This window comes from Dama dama, chromosome 6 (assembly GCF_033118175.1).
Source record: "Dama dama isolate Ldn47 chromosome 6, ASM3311817v1, whole genome shotgun sequence".
NCBI lineage: Eukaryota > Metazoa > Chordata > Mammalia > Artiodactyla > Cervidae > Dama > Dama dama.
In genome coordinates this window covers 38,083,164-38,101,953 of record NC_083686.1, presented here as the reverse complement: position 1 = coordinate 38,101,953, position 18,790 = coordinate 38,083,164, and the positions used below count along the sequence as shown (strand labels likewise).

The 18,790-nt window shown below is 36.4% G+C and overlaps 1 protein-coding gene across 1 annotated transcript in view; it reads left to right on the top strand.

Annotated features, from left to right (window-relative positions):
* Positions 1-18,790, top strand: part of ADGRL3 (adhesion G protein-coupled receptor L3) — a 927,638-nt gene that overhangs the window by 844,116 nt on the left and 64,732 nt on the right. Inside the window, exon 20 of the mRNA XM_061145874.1 lies at positions 250-341. Within this exon, the coding sequence (XP_061001857.1) occupies positions 250-341 (92 nt within the window). The remainder of the gene's footprint in view (positions 1-249; positions 342-18,790) is intronic.

Here is an 18,790-nt window from a genome sequence, read left to right as displayed (position 1 = left end):
TGTTTTATAGTTTCTACAGCATCATTCCAGCTGCTGCTGATTTTCTATTTGCATTTGGCATATCAATGCTTTGTAATCCTTTGGTATCTCAAGTTTTCAAGCTGCCTTTACAAAAATACTAGATGATTATCTGTGATCCAATTATTTTATGAGAGCTAATTTCCCAGAACAACTCATCTGTCATAGAAAACAGACTTACTCTTTTTTCTACTCCAGTTATACTACATAACAGTACCTTTTACATTCCAGCTTAATGTAATCTTCCTTGGGATTGCTTTATATAAAATGTTTCATCACACTGCCATTCTGAAACCTGAATCTGGCTGTCTTGATAATATCAAGTAAGTAACTTTTCTTTTGCTTTTCTTTAGTCTACCTTACCTTGATCCACTAAACTATTCATGCTTTTAATTGTATTGAGATTTTTATGACAAAATGATAAAGATCAATGTGTTTTCTTTGCTGAATAAGATCATTTATTGACTACTTAGGTGACTTGATCTGCCTGAAAATAAGTATAGTGAAGCTTTGTCTTCAAAGAAACTTTTTTTCTCCTAAATTCTAATTTAAAAAATGATAAGTTTTTATTGAAAGTGTGTTAGTCTCTCAGTCATGCCTGACTCTTTGTGACCCCATGATCTTCCCAACCCAGGGACTGAACCCGGGTTTCCTACACTGCAGTCAGATTCTTTACCAACTCAGCTACTAGGGAAGACCAAGTTTTTATTAGATGCCTTTATTTATTTTGTCCAGGAAGCAAATACATAGTTACTATATCAGGCAGACTCTTGTTTCATAGGGCAATAGCCACACCAGTACTCAGCATTCCATCTCCTACTTCAGAGCAGTGGGAAGGGAGCAAGATGGTCCCACCTGCAAGTACCAAATGGGGGTGTTTACACTACAGGTGAGGAACCCAGAAATTAGTAATCTGGGTGTTTGCAGAGGAATTCTTACACTGCTGCCCTTCTGTCCTCCTGAGAGATAGAGAAACTTCACATCTCCCTAATGTAGAATCCTATGGTATACAAATATAAGGCTACAGATTTTACCTTCTTTGAAATGTTAGCAAATATCTTGGGAAGTAAATCCCACCAGAAGACTCTCACTATGCAATCATCTTTTAACTCTCAAGGTTTATCCTTTATCCAAAATCTGCTTTTTTATGCTCAAAAAATCTGAAACATGCAGAGATAAGAAAACATCCACATTCCTTTCCTCCCTAGTAGTACTTCTTTATATACACAAAAAGAAGCCAATTTACATTTTCTGGGAAAAAAAAAAAAGTTCTTTAGTATAACCAAGATCTTTGTCTTATTCCCTTAAAGGCTGTGACATTTGAGAAAGAATAGTGTGGAGATGTACTTTAGTCATTAACATATAGTCTGTATCAAGTAGCTTTTGTATGTGATTGCCTCTGCTATGTGTAAACTGGTTAAATATTTTTATTTAAATGAATGTACTTTCAGAGGTTTAATGAGGTTGCCTGTAACTTTCATGTGCTACTGACATTCTCCTTGAACTACCTCAGATAGCAGCTCTGTCACCCATTTCTCATCTGCTTACATTTAGCACCTGACATAGTTCCTTGCCTATAGTAAGCCCTCAATGTGTTTTCAGAATAAAGTCATGCATTGAAGACTGTAGTGACAAAGTGCATTAAAATTAAGTGCTTAATTTGGTTTAAGGGATCTTCTATCTATAACAGTTGAAAAAGTAGCTAAAGGGTTAGAAAAAATAAAAATATAATGGAGCAAACTAGAACTTATCTACTGTGAGTAATAGTCTTTTGTAGTTTAATATTACAAAGTTGAGTCATTACACTTTTGAATTATGTACACCTAGACTGCCCTTCTAAAATGTCATTATAGTTACTTGGACTCTTTGTTCCTAATGGTATTGAATTTAGATCAATTATATAGGCATATAAAATATAACTTCTTTATCTTAGCATATTTGTACTCACTTTCATATAAATTATATCTTTATATCTATCTTTATGTAATATAAAATGCATTTAATATTTTATTATCATTTTTGTTACATTTTAAAGTACTATCAGAAAGAAGTGAATAACACTTTGGTGTTTATGTGACAGCTTTTACCAAATTAAAAATTTTAGAAATGTCTTGAACTTAATAGAGTCACATATTTTAAAAGATACATTTGTTTTCTCATTATCTATATGTATTTCTTTAAGTAATATGAGTTGAATCTTTGTGATATTACTAATTAGAAAAACAAGCCCACAAAAGCAATAATTACATGTAATAGTAGAGATGGCATCAAATTTTATATTATGAAGCAAAATAAAGCATTAAATGATGCTGTCTTGATTTGAATTCTGTCTAAATTCCTGTATAGTTTACAGCCTTTGGCAAGTTTATTGAGCCTTTCTCTCTTCTTTAAAATGGGTATAATAATGAAGCATGCATACCCTGCCATCAAATGAGCAGAGGAATGTAATCAGGAATGTAATGATGTAATGATGATGGTTTTTAAGGAAAAGTCAATAAGGTACAAGGAGGTAAATATGGTAACTGTTATAAAGAATACAGAGGGTAGTTTTAAGATGGAAAGATATTCATTATGGATATGCTGATGGGAAAGAACCAGTTTTAAAAGTGGTTAGAAATAGAGGAAAGGGAATATCTGCTGTAATCCTGATCCAAGAAACTGTGGGGAATGAGATCCAGAATAGTGGGACAGTAATTCCACTTCATTCGATTTCATGAGGCACTTTTGTTCTGAGATACCATAAACCAGCTAGGGGAATTCTTGTCTACTCAGAATGGATAAAATAGTTAATAGGTGTGATATACATATGTGGTAGAACCAGAGTGGAACAGTAAATTGAGGAATTTTTATCTGTTCTCCTCTACAAAGTAAGAAAAATGGTCATCTACAGGTTATGAGGACATGTGGGAGAGAGAAAATTAAGAAATAAGTCTCAAGAAAATATTTCTTAGAACTTTACAGAATTTGAAGGACATTTTATTCCATTCAAAATATGTTAACTATTTCATAGATGCTTGTAAAAAAATCACCAGGACATAATTATAAAGAAAAAAAAGGAATTTAAGAAAAAGCAAAATACAAAATCTGGCATCCTTTTTGTTTTTAGTAAATATAAGGATCTGTATGATACAAATTTTTAAGTGGTATGGGTGATATGAGGGTATTTATTTTAAAGTCATGATTTGTTTGGAAAATCTTTTTTAGTATGGAGAGAGGGCATAAAAATTATGTTTTCTTGTTATGTTTTGTTTTGTAAAATAATGACTAAAACCCACCACTTTACACAGTTTGCTGAGAAAATAAGCTAACTATATAAGGCCTTTGCCAGACAGTGTCTTTCTGAAACCATTCATTCATACATTTATTAAATATTTGTTACTTTTATTATATATGTTCTTTCACAGAGAAGAAATATCTTCTTTATCCAAAATGTGTTCCTTCTTCCCATATTCACTACACCACTATCTTTTATGCCACAGTGAACCTCTGCAAAGCTGCTTCAATGGTCTTCTGACATTTTGCCCCACATTGATTCTGGCCCCTGCCTTCATTAGCTAGAACGATCTCTTGAAAAGTTTAAATCTGATCATGGACCTCTCTTGGGTAAAACTCATCGGTGGTTTCCTGTCACTCTTACACTGAAGTCCAAACTTCCTACCATGGCCCACTGCTGCTGCTAAGTCGCTTCAGTCCTGTCCGACTCTGTGCGACCCCACAGACGGCAGCCCACCAGGCTCCCCGTCCCTGGGATTCTCCAGGCAAGAACACTGCAGTGGGCTGCCATTTCCTTCTCCAATGCGTGAAAGTGAAAAGTGAAAGTGAAGTCACTCAGTCGTGTCTGACTCTTTGCGACTCCATGGACTGCAGCCCACCAGCCTCCCCGGTCCATGGGATTTTCCAGAAAAGAGTACTGGAGTGGGCTGCCATTGCCTTCTCCAGTAAGCCTTCCTAATCTAGTTGCCCCTTTCTACAGCTTCATTTTAAGCTCTGTGCCCCTTCGGCCATTCTAGATGTACTCACTTTTCCTTTAGGTCTTATCTACTATTTCTCCACAGACTTTCTTTTCCCTAACACTGCATGACTAATTAATTAATCATTTAAAAACTATTTAGTTATATTTTCATTTAAATTTACTTCATAGTCATCATATTAATAATACATCTTTTTTGTGTGTTATGGGGAGAATATTTGCTAACCAGCTGACAAGAAGTGTTCTAGCCTACTTGACGGTTAATTCTTATTATAAGTGAATAAATTAGTGTTTGACTTATAAAATATAAGTAAATAAATACATTTTGATGTTAGTATACAGTATTCATTTAGTTGGATCATGACTATATTAATGATATACTCTGGGAAAAAATAATAATAAATTGCTATCGTTAACATAATTATGGAGGTAGAGGTACTCCACATCTCAGATATAACCAGAAAAGTACTTAAAACTACATTTCTCTTTGCTCTTTTCTTACTTGTCCTTTGTCTTCTTTTCATCGAAATAGGTAATTATATTTGGAGGAAAAAATAACTCCAGTCACTTGAATTTTCGGGTTGAATTTCAGACATAAGGAAAATCTAGCCTAATTTTTTTAAAAAATATATAAACATAATAAAGCAATTAATTAATTGTTATCAGCATAAACTTAATTTATAGTATTGCTGAAGTATTATGACATGTATAACTTTAATTTTTGAGGAACATTTATAGCACTCTTGACATTTACCTGAGAAACAAAAATTGATCATTTCTATAGTTGATCATTTGATCATAAATCAAATAGCTAGAAATTGATCATTTCTATCATTTCTATCAACTACTTGTATCATTGAAAAATATTTAACAGCATCACAATGACTTTGAATAATAAAAATAAATAATATGAATTTTTAGGGCAAAGAAAGAAAGTTGGTGCCCATATGGAGAAGAAAAGAATCTGCTAGATTTCTGTTTCCTCTATCTGTCCCTTTGCCCTTTTCCAGGGACAGATATTTTCTGCATCCAGGCTTCTTATCTTGACCGAGCCCTGTTTTCCAGTTTCTGGTATCTCCCGTTCACTGTGGTTTTGCATGAGTGATGGATTGGCAAACACAATGTTCAGATAGTTTAAAGAAACAGCTTTCATGTGCCTTCCTGCCTCCCTGTGCTCTGATCCCTAAGGGAAGGTATAGTGCTGAAGAGAAGGAACAACTCACGTTATACACAATTTCACTTTGAATTGGTTCTATGACCTCACAAGTTACATCATAGCTCTAAAGTCTTAGTATCTCCTCAGAATTAGGAATAATTGATTCTGCTTTATTGAGTTTTGCTATAATTAAAATTATCATATATATATAAAGAATACAGAACATAATTTAGTGTTCATATAGGATGGTTTGATTATTTTTAATCAGTCTATGTGGAAATACATTTCTGCCTTTGGATCTTAGTGTTTTCCTTAGTAGAATTTGCTCATTCTCTTATCAAAATCTCATTAGAATTTGATTGGCTTTGTTTCTCATGTAGAACTTGCCTGATATGATCCTCTTCTTCTTTTTTTTTTTTAGGCAAAAATTATCCTATTAAGAAAGAATTGGCTCCAGGAGTGAAATGCTCATTTGATTAATAAGTAGCAAGTTCTGTAGTTAGTTTTAAATTAGGGGGGGAAAAGTGTCTCAGTGAACTTGGACATCTGCCACACATAAAGAAATCTAAGAAGGCTTCTGAGTAGCTTCAGGGATGAATAGAAAAATGTTTTACTTTAACGGTATCCATAGTAACTTACTTATTCTTTAACAAGGTAACTTTTGCTTTGTACTGTATTTCTAGATATTTGTAGAAATAATTAAGTCTTTTGCCTTTGCTAGTACTACATTAGTACTTCATGAAATTAAGTGTGGTAGATTCTTAAAAACTGAAGGTGGAAAAGCAGAATGATATAATCATGAAAAATGTAACAGTACACAAAAACTTTCAATACTCTGATTTTTCTTCTTTATATTAATATATTGAGATAGAATTTTATGTATATATATATTCCCTGCTTTTTAAAATGGTATCATTTTTATACTGTAGTCAGTGCAGTATCTTAAAAAGAGTTCAATCCTTTATGAAAACTGGAAACCTAGTTCTGAATTATGTGTTATAAAAATATCCACCCACTTTGATGCCTTCTGGATGAGTTTTGAGGAAAATATTTATAGTACTTTCTCATTCTTCTTAAGATATTAACTTGTTGTAGTCACTAATTCGTATCTGACTCTTTGCGACCCCATGGACTGCAGCATGCCAGGCTCGCCTGTCCTTACCAGAAGTTTGAGTTTGCTCAAACTTACGTCCATTAAGTCAGTGATGCTATCTAAACATTTCATCCCTTGCTGCCCTCTTTGCTTTTTGCCTTCAACCTTTCCCAGCATCAAAGTCTTTTCCAGTATGTCAGCTCTTAGCATCAGTTGGCCAAAGTATTGGAGCTTCAGCATCAGTCCTTCCAGGAAGTACTTAGGGTTGATTTCCAGGTTCCTATGCAATATTGTTCTTTACAATGTTGGGTTTTACTTTCACCACCAGGCACATCTGCAACTGAACATCGTTTCTGTTTTGGCCAGCCACTTCATTCTTTGTGGAGCTGTTAGTAATTGCCCTCTGCTCTTCACTAGTAGCATACTGGGCACCTTCCATCCTGGGGGCTCATCTCCCAGTGTCATAACTTTTTGCTTATTCATACTGTCCATGGGGTTCTCTTGGCAAGAATACTGGAGTGATTTGCCATTCTCTCCCCCAGTGGATCATGTTTTGTCAGAACTCTTCACTGTGACCTGTCCATCCTGAGTGGCCCCGCACAGCATAACTCATGAGTTACTCAAGCCCCTTCAACATGGCAAAGTTGTGATCCATGAAGGGAAAAGTACTAGCTATGATGTAAAAGGTTGAAATATTGTTTTGGGCTTTTATAAAGGAGGCTCAGTATAGTTTATATAGTCCATGAAGGTGTTAAAAAAAAATTGTGTCTCTATTCAATTAATTTTATTCATTGTTTACCTTCCACCACCCAAACTACTACATTTAAAGTAAACGCCATAGATTTCTAATTAGCTTAAGCATTTAGAGATGTGTTTAGACACCGTCACCTCTTGTAAAAAATTTCCTCAGCCAACACACTTTACTGAGATGTGTTTTTCCAAAACTTTTAAATCAAATATACTTGTCAACACCCATACACACTGTGAACACTTTAGTTCTTAGGAGAGTCAGAACCAGTATTGATTTACTTTATTCACTGTAATAAAATAATTTTTAAGAATATTCTGAAAAGAATATCATTCAGTATCTCATTTTCCCCACCTTCCCTCCATTTCCTTGGTCTGTGGTTAAACATCACTGAAAAAGTCTCACAAAGTTATCATAAATGACTAAGTTGTATTTGAAGAGTAATATAATCTAAACAGCACTGTTTGAAGTTCTGTGTATTTTTATGACACCACTAGATTTACTTCAAATAAGTTAAGACTTTCCTCAGGTTTTAGTTAGTCCTTTAACTGATTAGCTTAATTTCAACTACAAACATTTAACAATCACTTCTGTGGAAGATTTAGCCACCAGTTCACAAAGCTGTGCATTTGGCCAGTCTTGTTGCCAGTCTCATTGTATCATGCATTTTAGGCTGTAGTTTTAAGTTTTGTGAAATATTAAAAGTGTTAGTCTCTGTTTTCAGGCTTTCTCTTTAAAATGCATTCAGATCCCCATGAGCTCTTTCTAGGAACCAGGTGTTTTTTACATCACTGTGTTTGGCATACTTGATTTTCTGGGAGCTGACACTGAGAGAGGGGAAAAAAAAAAAAAAACAGTTTGAAGGATGACTGTCACAGGCACAATGGAAAACTGTCAGGCATTTTACCTTGAGATCAAATAATTCTTTCACTTTTCCCCAAAATGATCAGGTTTATATCAGGATTAGGACAGTCAATTACAGCCTAAGGATGAGAAAGCCTGAAAGACTGCCTGAGGGGGGAAAAAATCTCCTTTATGAGAAAAACGTAAAAGTAGCTCCTGTGTTCTTTGTATGTTGGCTAGACTCAGATTTCCTTTGTATCCTATATGAAATGTGCATTCAGACTCTGGGAAAGCTTGGTAATCAGAATTATTTTATGAAACCAGCATTTCTGTAGTAATTATACATGCAATGACAGAATTAATCTAAAATAAGTAGTTATAAGAAGGCTATAGTTTTTCCCCCAAAATAACTAGGAGCAAATATTCACTTAAACTTTCATTAGGGTGGAAGAAACACAAGAATAATTATAATTAAATAATATTTATATTCCATATTATTCACATATTTTATTTATTTAATGTATAAACAGATTTTATTTTTGTCCTTTAATTGCTCATTAATTTATTTAATAAATGAGAAGTGATAAAATTTTGATGTATTGAAGATACAACTTACTGAATTGTTAATTTATTTACACAGACTATAAGAGAAAGGAGTAGAGTGTGATTCCAAGGTTTTTGGCATTGGGTATTGAGATATGGAACTATAGGAAAAGACACACTTGGGGCAGATTAGGAGATTTGGGAGGGGAGTTGAACAACATAATTTTGAAAGACTTACTAAATATTGCAGTGTAGATGATGCATAAGCAGTTGGAATAGTAAAGAGAGCTGATGATTTAAATTTGAAATCATTGGTATATAGATTTGATTTGATTTGACTTGATTTTTGCATTTAGTGTTTTTCAGATATTAAATATTGATTTATTTTATATATCTTTATTACTTTCTCTAGTGGTAACTGATTCTGCTTTTTTTTTTTCCATTTATGACAATGATAAACCATTAAGCAAAGTGAGATGATTAATAAAAAAGTAATAATGTAAAGGTAGTATGCAGACATGACAACAGCTTAAGATAGTGATTTCCCTGTCAGATTGGTTTGTGTCCCTTGTCATAGTATGTTTCTATTAGGATATCCTTGCTGTGAGTATATATATCATAATGATCCTGGTGATTAATAAAAACTAAAATCCAGAAGTACGTGTCTCTGTAGCTGATTTAATAGCTCAGTGATATTAGTAAGTACCTAAGGTCTTTCCATCATTTATCACCCTTAGCCTATTGGCTGTTGTCACTCACAGTGTCAGCTTTTGGTCCAGAGGTGTCTCCTTCAGTTCCCACCACCTTACTCTTCAGCAGTTGTGTTCAAAAGCAAAAACAAAGAGAGAAAAGAGTGCTATCATCCAAAGCCTCTTCTATACAATGTTACAAACCTCTGTCCTTAGTACCTCAGGCACTCAGTCTATCAGATCTAATCCCTTGAATCTACTTGTTACTTCCACTGTTTAATCATTTAGGTCATGACTGAATGCCCTAATGGTTTTCCCTACTTTCTTCAATTAAAGCCTGAATTTGGCAATAAGAAGTTCATGATCTGAGCCACAGTCAACTCACAGTATTGTTTTTTCTGACTGTATAGAGCTTCTCCATCTTTGGCTATAAAGAATATAATCATTCTGATTTGGGAATTGACCATCTGGTTATGTCCATGTGTAGAGTCATCTTTTGTGTTGTTGGAAGAGGGTGCTATGACTAGGACGTCCTCTTGGCAAAACTGTTAGCCTTTGTCCTGCTTCATTTTGTATTCCAAGGCCAAACTTCTCTGTTACTCCAGGTATCTCTTGAGACTTCCTAATTTGCATTCCAGTTCTCTATGATGAAAAAGACATCTTTTATTAGCATTAGTTCTAGAAGGTTTTGTAGGTCATCATAGAACCATTCAACTTCATTTCATCAGCATTAGAGGTTGTGGTATAGACTTGGATTACTGTAATATTGAATGATTTGCCTTGGAAATGAACAGAGATCATTCTTTCGTTTTTGAGATTGCACCCAAATACTTCATTTCAGGCTCTTTTGTTGATTATGAGACCTACTCCATTTTTTCTAAGGGATTATTGGCCACAGTAGTAGACATAATGGCCATCTGAATTAAATTTGCCCACTCCAGTTCATTTTAGTTCACTGATTCCTAAAATGTCAGTGTTCACTCTTGCCATCTCCTGTTTGACCACTTCCAATGTACCTTTACTCACAGACCTAACATTCCAGGTTCCTATGAAATACTGTTTTCTACAGCAGCAGACTTTTCTTCTACCACCAGTCACATCCAAAACTGGACATTGTTCCCACTTTGGCTCAGCCACTTCATTCTTTCTGGAGCTATTTTCTATGCTCTTCTCCAGTAGCATATTGGGCACCTACCAAGCTGGGGAGTTCATCTTTCTGTGTCATGTCTTTTTGCCTTTTCATACTCTTTATGGGTTCTCAAGGCAAGAACACTGAAGTGGTTTGCCATTCCCTGCTCCAGTGGACCCCGTCTTGTCAGAACTCTCCACTATGACCCATCTGTCTTGGGTGGCCCTACATGGCCTGGCTCATAGATTCACTGAGTTAGACAAGCCTGTGATCCATGTGATCAGTGTGGTTAGCTTTCTGTAAATTGCAGTTTTCATTCTGTCTGCCCTCTGATGGAGAAGGACAAGAAGCTTATGAAAGCTTCCTGGTGGTAAGGACTGACTGAGGGACAGTTGGAGCCTTGCTCAGATGGGTGGGGCCATGCTCAGAAAATCGTTAATCCTATTTTCTGTTGATGGGTGGTGCTGTTTTCCCTGCTAGGATTAATGGGGGTAATGATGACCTCCTTTTAAAGGACTTATGCCAGCATGCCATGGCTCCCAGAGCCATTGTATTCAGTGCCCCTTACCCCATGCAGGCCACTGTGGACCCATGCCTCCACTGGAGACTCCAGGACATGCCCAGGCAAGTCTGGCTCAGTCTCTTGTGGGGTCACTGCTCCTTTCTCCTGGGTCCTACTACGCACAAGGTTTTCTTTCTGCCCTCCAAGTGTCTGTTTCCCCAGTCCCATGGAAGTTCTATAATCAAATCCCACTAGCCTTCAAAGTCAAATTCCCTGGGTTCTCAGTCCCTTTGCCAGATCCCCAGACTGGGAAATCTGTTGTGGGCCCTAGAACTTTCACCAGGGTGCAAGAAATTCTTTGATATAATTGTTCTCCAGTTTGTTCTCATGTCTAATTTTCATCATTAAATGTCTGCTGTATATGTCTACATTATGAAAATGGAAGTATTATACTATTGCAGTTCATTCATCCCCAAATTCTTTGACAGATAGAATTTATTCTAGTCTTTGCTTTTATTTATACCATCAATTCTCTGTCGTGTCCGACTCTTTGCAACCCCATGTACCGCCCCATGAACCGCACCACGCCAGGCCTCCCTGTCCATCATCAACTCCCGAAGTCCACCCAAATCCATGTCCATTGTGTCGGGGATGCCCTCCAACCATCTCATCCTCTATCATCCCCTTCTCTTCCTGCCTTCAATCTTTCCCAGCATCAGGGTCTTTTCCAATGAGTCAGCTCTTCGCATCAGGTGGCCAAAGTATTGGAGTTTCAGCTTCAACATAAGCCCCTCCAAAGAACACCCAGGACTGATCTCCTTTAGGATGGACTGGTTGGATCTCCCTGAAGTCCAAGGAACTCTCAAGAGTCTTCTCCAACACCACAGTTCAAAAGCATCAATTCTTCAGCGCTCAGTTTTCTTTAGAGTCCAACTCTCACATCCATACATGACTACTGGAAAAACCATAGCCTTGACTAGATGGACCTTTGTTGGCAAAGTAATGTATCTGCTTTTTAATATGCTATCTAGGTTGGTCATAACTTTCATTCCAAGGAGCATGCGTCTTTTAATTTCATGGCTGCAATCACCATCTGCAGTGATTTTGGAGTCCAGAAAAATAAAGTCAGCCACTGTTTCCCCATCTATTTGCCATGAAGTGATGGGACTGGATGCCATGATCTTAGTTTTCTGAATGTTGAGCTCTAAGCCAACTTTTTCACTCTCCTCTTTCACTTTCATCAATAGGTTCTTTAGTTCTTCTTTACTTTCTGCCATAAGGGTAGTGTCATCTGCATATTTGAGGTTCTTGATACTTCTCCTGGCAATCTTGATACCAGCTTGTGCTTCTTCCAGCCCAGCGTTTCTCATGATGCACTCTGCACATAAATTAAATAAGCAGGGTGACAACATATAGCCTTGACGTACTCCTTTTCCTATTTGGAACCAGTCTGACCATAGAAGAAATTAATGTAAGAATCTAGTTATTATTAGGAAGTAAAAATGTGTAAGCATACTGTTTTAATCATTTTTGTTCATTTTTAAAAATGTAACTGCTCTGCACTTTCAAACCAGGTACATGTATTTAGCATTATTATCTTGTTTAATTCTATCTTCTAAAGCTTAATCTTACTTACTATTGGTTAAAATCACAAATTCTATCCCAAAGTGTTTTCATTAATTTGTAATGTATTTATTTTAATATACTTTTAGCTTATAAACAATTATACAAGGAAATAATAGATTTGGAACTATATATTTCAATATAAATTAAGAGATTTGAGTCACTTTTGTTTTATTTCCACAAAGATCATCTTTCTTTTAAATATATAAGTAAACTTTTGCCCCACTGATTACTTAGAGGCATAGTTCTTTAAAATATAAAGTGCAAACTATGCTTGCTTAAATGCTGATTGAAATATATGAAATGTCATGGATATCACAATTATGTGGTTTTTTAAGAGCTGTCTTGGTTGCTATAATCAGAACCAACTAGTAATAAAATTTTCTCCTAATATAACTATAAAGTGACTCTTTGAGAAAGTCGGACATGACTGAGCAACTCAGCTCAGATCAGCACAAAGTGACAGAAATTATTTTAAACTGAAAATTCTATATAGTACAATGATTATCAGCCTATAAATTTGTCTTAAAGTTGACTGAAAATTATGATTTTAAAAATTTTTTGTGAGAAATTTTGCATAAATATTATTGGGCTCAAAGACATTTTTAGCTTGCAAATCCTAATCAACCCATATTTAAAATGTTTCTTGGAGATGTTTAAAGAAAATATGTGGGTAATATTAAGTTAAATATTGAATTACATTTTGAGTCACATACTGCAGATAAAAATTTAGTCATAAATTCCAAAATAAATGACTTAAACACTCTGGATCTGCCCTTCAGTTCAGTTCAGTCACTCAGTCATGTCGTACTCTTTGCAACCCCATGGAGTGCAGCACGCCAGGCCTCCCTGTCCATTGCCAACCCCCAAAATTTACTCAAACTCATGTTCATTGAGTTGGTAATGCTGTCAACCACCTTATCCTCTTTTTTCCCCTTCTCCTCCTGCCTTCAATCTTTCCCAGCATCAGGGTCTTTCCAAATGAGTCAGTTCTTCACATCAGGTGGCCAAAGTGTTGGAGTTTCAGCTTCAACATCAGACCTTCCAATGAATATTCATGACTGATTTCCTTTAGGATGAACTGGTTGGATCTCCTTGCAGTCCAAGGGACTCTCAAGAGTCTTCTCCAACACCACAGTTCAAAAGCATCAATTCTTTGGTGCTCAGCTTTCTTTATAGTCCAACTCTCACATCCATACAGCTACTGGAAGAACCATAGCTTTGACTAGACTGACCTATGTTGACAAAGTACTGTCTCTGCTTTTAATATGCTGTCTAGATTGGTCATAACTTTTCTTCCAAGGAGTAAGTGTCTCAACTTCGTGGCTGCAGTCACCATCTGCAGTGATTTTGGAGCTCAAGAAAAGAAAATCTGTCACTGTTTCCACTGTTTCCCCATCTATTTGCCATGAAGTGATAGGACCATGTGCCATGATCTTAGTTTTCTGAATGTTGAGCTTTAAGCAAACTTTTTCACTCTCCTCTTTCACTTTCATCAAGAGGCTCTTTAGTTCTTCACTTTCTGTCATAAGGGTGGTGTCATCTGCATATCTGAGGTTATTGATATTTCTCCCGGCAATCTTGATTGCATCTTGCGCTTCATCCAGCCCAGCATTTCTCATGATGTACTCTGCATAAAAGGTAAATAAGCAGGGTGACAATATACAGCCTTGACATACTCCTTTTCCTATTTGGAACGTCTTTTGTTCCATGTCCAGTTCTAACTGTTGCTTTCTGACCTGCGTACAGGTTTCTCAAGAGGCAGGTTAGGTTATCTGGTATTCCCATCTGAACTCCGCAGGTCGATAGGTGCCCAATATGCTACTGGAGATCAGTGAGAAAATAACTCCAGAAAAAATGAAGAGATGGAGTAAAAGAAACACAACACCCAGTTGTGGATGTGACTGGTGATGGAAGTAAAGTCCAATGCTGTAAAGAGCAATATTGCATAGGAACCTGGAATGTTAGGTCCACGCATCAAGGCAAATTGGAAGTGGTCAAACAGGAGATGGCTAGAGTGAACATTGACATTTTAGGAATCAACAAACTAAAATGGACTGGAATGGATGACTTTAACTCAGGTGACCATTATATCTACTACTGTGGGCAAGAATCCCTTAGAAGAAATGGAGTAGCCCTCATAGTCAACAAGAGAGTCTGAAATGCAGTACTTGGATGCAATCTCAAGAACAACAGAATGATCTCTGTTCGTTTCCAAGGCAATCATTTAATATCACAGTAATACAAGTGTATGCCCCAACCAGTAATGCTGAAGAAACTGAAGTTGAATGGTTCTATGAGAACCTACAAAACTTTCTAGAACTAACACCCAGTAAAGACATCCTTTTCATTATAGGGGACTGGAAAGCAAAAGTAGGAAGTCAAGGAATACCTAGAGTAACAGGCACATTTGGCTTTGGAATACGAAATGAAGCAGGGAAAGGCTAATAGAGTTTTGCCAAAAGAACGCACTGGTCATAGCAAACACCCTCTTCCAAAACACAAGAGAAGACTCTACACATGGACATCACCACATGGTCAACACTGAAATCAGATTGATTATATTCTTTGCAGCCAAAGATGGAGAAGTTCCATACAATCAGCAAAAACAAGACTGGGAGCTGACTATGACTCAAAGCATGAACTCCTTATTGCCAAATTCAGGCTTAAATTGAAAAAGTAGGGAAAACCACTAGACCATTCAGGTATGACCTAAACAGATCCCTTATGATTATACAGTGGAAGTAACAAATAGATTCAAGGGATTAAATCTGATAAACAGAGTGCCTGATGAACTATGGACGGAGGTTCGTGACATTGTACAGTAAGCAGGGATCAAGACCATCCCCGAGGAAAAGAAATTTAAAAAGGCAAAATGGTTATCTGAGGAGGTCTTACAAATAGCTATGAATAGAAGAGAAGGAAAAAGCAAAGGAGGAAATGAAAGATATATCCATTTGAATGCAGAGTTCCAAAGAATAGCAAGGGGAGATAAGAAAGCCTTCCTCAGCGATCAATGCAAAGAAATAGAGGAAAACAATAGAATAGGAAAGACTAGAGATCTCTTCAAGAAAAGTAGAGATACCCAGGGAATATTTCATGCAAAGATGGGCACAATAAAGGACAGAAATGGTATGGACCTAAAAGAAGCAGGAGATATTAAGAAGAGGCGGCAAAAATACACAGAAGAACTACACAAAAAAGATCTTCATGACCCAGATAATCACAGTGGTGTGATCACCAACCTAGAGCTAGACATCCTGAAATGCAACGTCAAGTGGGCCTTAGGAAGCCACACGATGAACAAAGGTAGTTGAGGTGATGGGATTCCAGTTGAGCTATTTAAAAAAAAAGATGATGCTGTGAAAGTGCTGCACTGAATATGCCAGCAAATTTGGAAAGTTCAGCAGTGGCCACAGGACTGGAAAAGATCAGTTTTCATTCTAATCCCAAAGAGAGGCAGTGCCAAAGAATGCTCAAACTACCGCATAATTGCACTCATCTCACATTCTAGCAAAGCAATGCTCAAAATTCTCCAAGCCAGGCTTCATCAGTAGGTGAACCATGAACTTCCAGAAGTTCAAGTTGATTCAGAAAAGGCAGAGGAACCAGAGATCAAATTGCCAACATCCGTTGGATCATTGAAAGAGCAAGAGAATTCCAGAGAAACATCTACTTCTGCTTTATTGACTACACCAAAGCCTTTGACTTCTGCCCTTAAATCAGCCCTAATAGTTGCATTTGATCCAACATCAATGTAAGATTTCATGTGTTTTTTCTCTTAGAATCTGTGAGTAAAATAATGAGACATACTTAATTTATTGAAGTTTTGCTATGTATTAGACACAGTTCTGCACCCTCTACATGTGTAAATTTTATCTTTGTAATAAACCTTTGAGATTTCAAATGGGATAATCAACTTACCTTGAGACCTTACAGCTATTTATTGCTAAAACTTGGATCCCAATATGCAATCTGGTTTCAGAGTCCATTTCCCAATTATTACCATGTATTCCTTATTATATCACATTGTACATCTACAAATAAACTGTGCTTCACTTGAGTTTTTTTCATAAGGATCATTTTTGAATGAAGACATGCTTAAAGAAGATTTAAGTTTAAATATAGACTGGAATACATGACTCAAGAACCCCATCTTCAAAATCCTGTGATTATTTTAATATTTTAAATAATGAGCTGAAAAATAAGGTTAGTAAAGTACAGTTTTCAGGAATCTTAATGTCACAGTGATCTTATCAGAATTAGAGATAGAGATTTAAGAGTAACTAGAATTTAAAGTGAATTACTGAATGAAGCTACCCTAGAAGGATGTTGTTTTTGTAAACAGTCACTTTGGTGACTCAGAAACTATAGTCAACAGGGTAAATAAAAAATTATGTCGTAGAAGCCAAAAAATAGAAGGGCATGATGTTCCTGAGCACTCAAGTATGATGAGATGGAAAAGCTGACGAGGGATTTGGCCATGACAGGACATTGTGGAGTTATGAGGAATGTGTGCCTAAGTAGAGTGGCTTTTATAAAAATGAGAAGTGAGGTTGTATGAATTATATGTTTAGAAATCTCTTGACAAATTTTTCAGTAAAGATAACACCAAAGATTCTTGGAGAATATCTGGGATCTAGAAGATGCTTTGTTTTGTTTTTTAAAGTAAGAAATGTATGTTTGCTGATGGGAATGAACCTTTAGACAAGGAGATAATTCATAAAAAGCAGGAGAGAACAATCCTCAAAGGAGCACGGTTCTTGAGAAGCGTCAGAATGAGTGGATATGTTGGCATAATAAGAAAGAGGCATTTATCTCATTATAAAAGGGGGGAACACAGTGTCTGTGGGTACTGTTGAAAGTAGTTTATAGATTCGGTTTCGGAAAGATGGGGACGTTTCTGTCAGTAGTCTCATTTGAGTTCTCCCAGAAGTGGGCTCTGAGCCAAGGATTCAGCACAAACAATTAAAGAAGGAAATCCTTTCATAGGAAATCGATAAGAAAGTAAGGGGAAGCAGGATAGATAATAGGAAGAAACTCTGCAAGGTTGTCATTCTGGTGAAGTCTCAGACTGACCCTGATCCCAGAGGGAGCTCTGGAGTGTAAATAACACTTTGGAACTGTCCAACGTTAAGGCTTAGGAACTGGAATTCTATAATTTCACACCTGTTTGTAATTTACTACAGTCTTGTTGAGGGGGCAAGGGATGGGTTGTGAGAGTGAAATGTAAACTCCCAGGCACTTCTGGCTGTGTGGGCCTAGTAGCTCTGGTACAGAAAAACAGTCATCTGCAGGTCACAGGACAAATCTTCATCAGCTCAGCATGCAGCAGATGAGGGATAAATTCAGGATCTGTACAAGGGGTTGTGAGGTCCAGACAGTGCACCAATGCATTTGCAACTATCAGATTGCTTTTTTTTAAAGTAAATAGGGGGCAATATTCAGCCGAAGGTGTTGGGGTAAAAAGGAAGTTTGAGGTACAAGAAAGATGTTAAATATTCCCCATGGGGTAGGGGAAAGCAGATTGATAGGGGAGTTTAGTTGACTTTCTGGATATTGTTAAATGTTATAAGACATTTGTTGTCATGAATTTAGCGTGTCTTCAGAAATCATAGTTGTTTGTTCAACACTCACCTATTCAGGGTTGCATATTTTTTTCAAATCATTAAAGATGAAAGGAGATGTAAGAAGTTAAAGGTCATAGAATCTAGGCTGGTCAGGCAGGAAAGGATGAATACAAAATGGGGGATATATAGTGAAAGTGTGGAGGGACTGAAAAATGGGATGTCTGGAGATGCTAGTAAGTAACAAAAAAGAAAATAGGAAATAAATGGTGGTAGTGATATTTGATGGCAAGACTCTCAAAGGAGCTGGGTTTTCGACAGAGGTAAAAATCATGGTTTGGCAATATTACTTCTACTGCCTGAGTTGTGAGAAAATCAATATTTGAGCTTGTGTGGTCTTTAGGGAAAGCACTGTCAGCAGACAACAATGTCACTTAAAGCATGAAGGTGACAAAAACACACCCAGGATGGAATATTAGAATGTAGGGGAATTTGTTGATATTAGATTCTGAATTTCAAAGGACAGGATGGAATTTGGGGAGAACAAGGGAAATGGTGGAAATTCGGATTGAATTAAAAGATATGCATATAAATTTTAAGTAATTAGATGGAGCAAGCTTGGAACTTTTTGTGGTCCCCATTCAATCTTTACTATCTTATTACAGTCACTTATAATCTTAGATAATAGAGTTTGTACCCATAGCAATGGAAAATCCCCCTAGATAGATGAAAACACTGCTAACGCTCTGCCTTAGATACATACATTTTCTCCTCAAATTCTAGAAAATACCAAGATACTTAATCTTAAAAAATCACATCTCAGGCTATTTAACTATATTCCAATTCATCAAAGGAGATTGAAATGCTCTATGATTAAAGATAATAAATAGATGATCACTGACAGGCAAA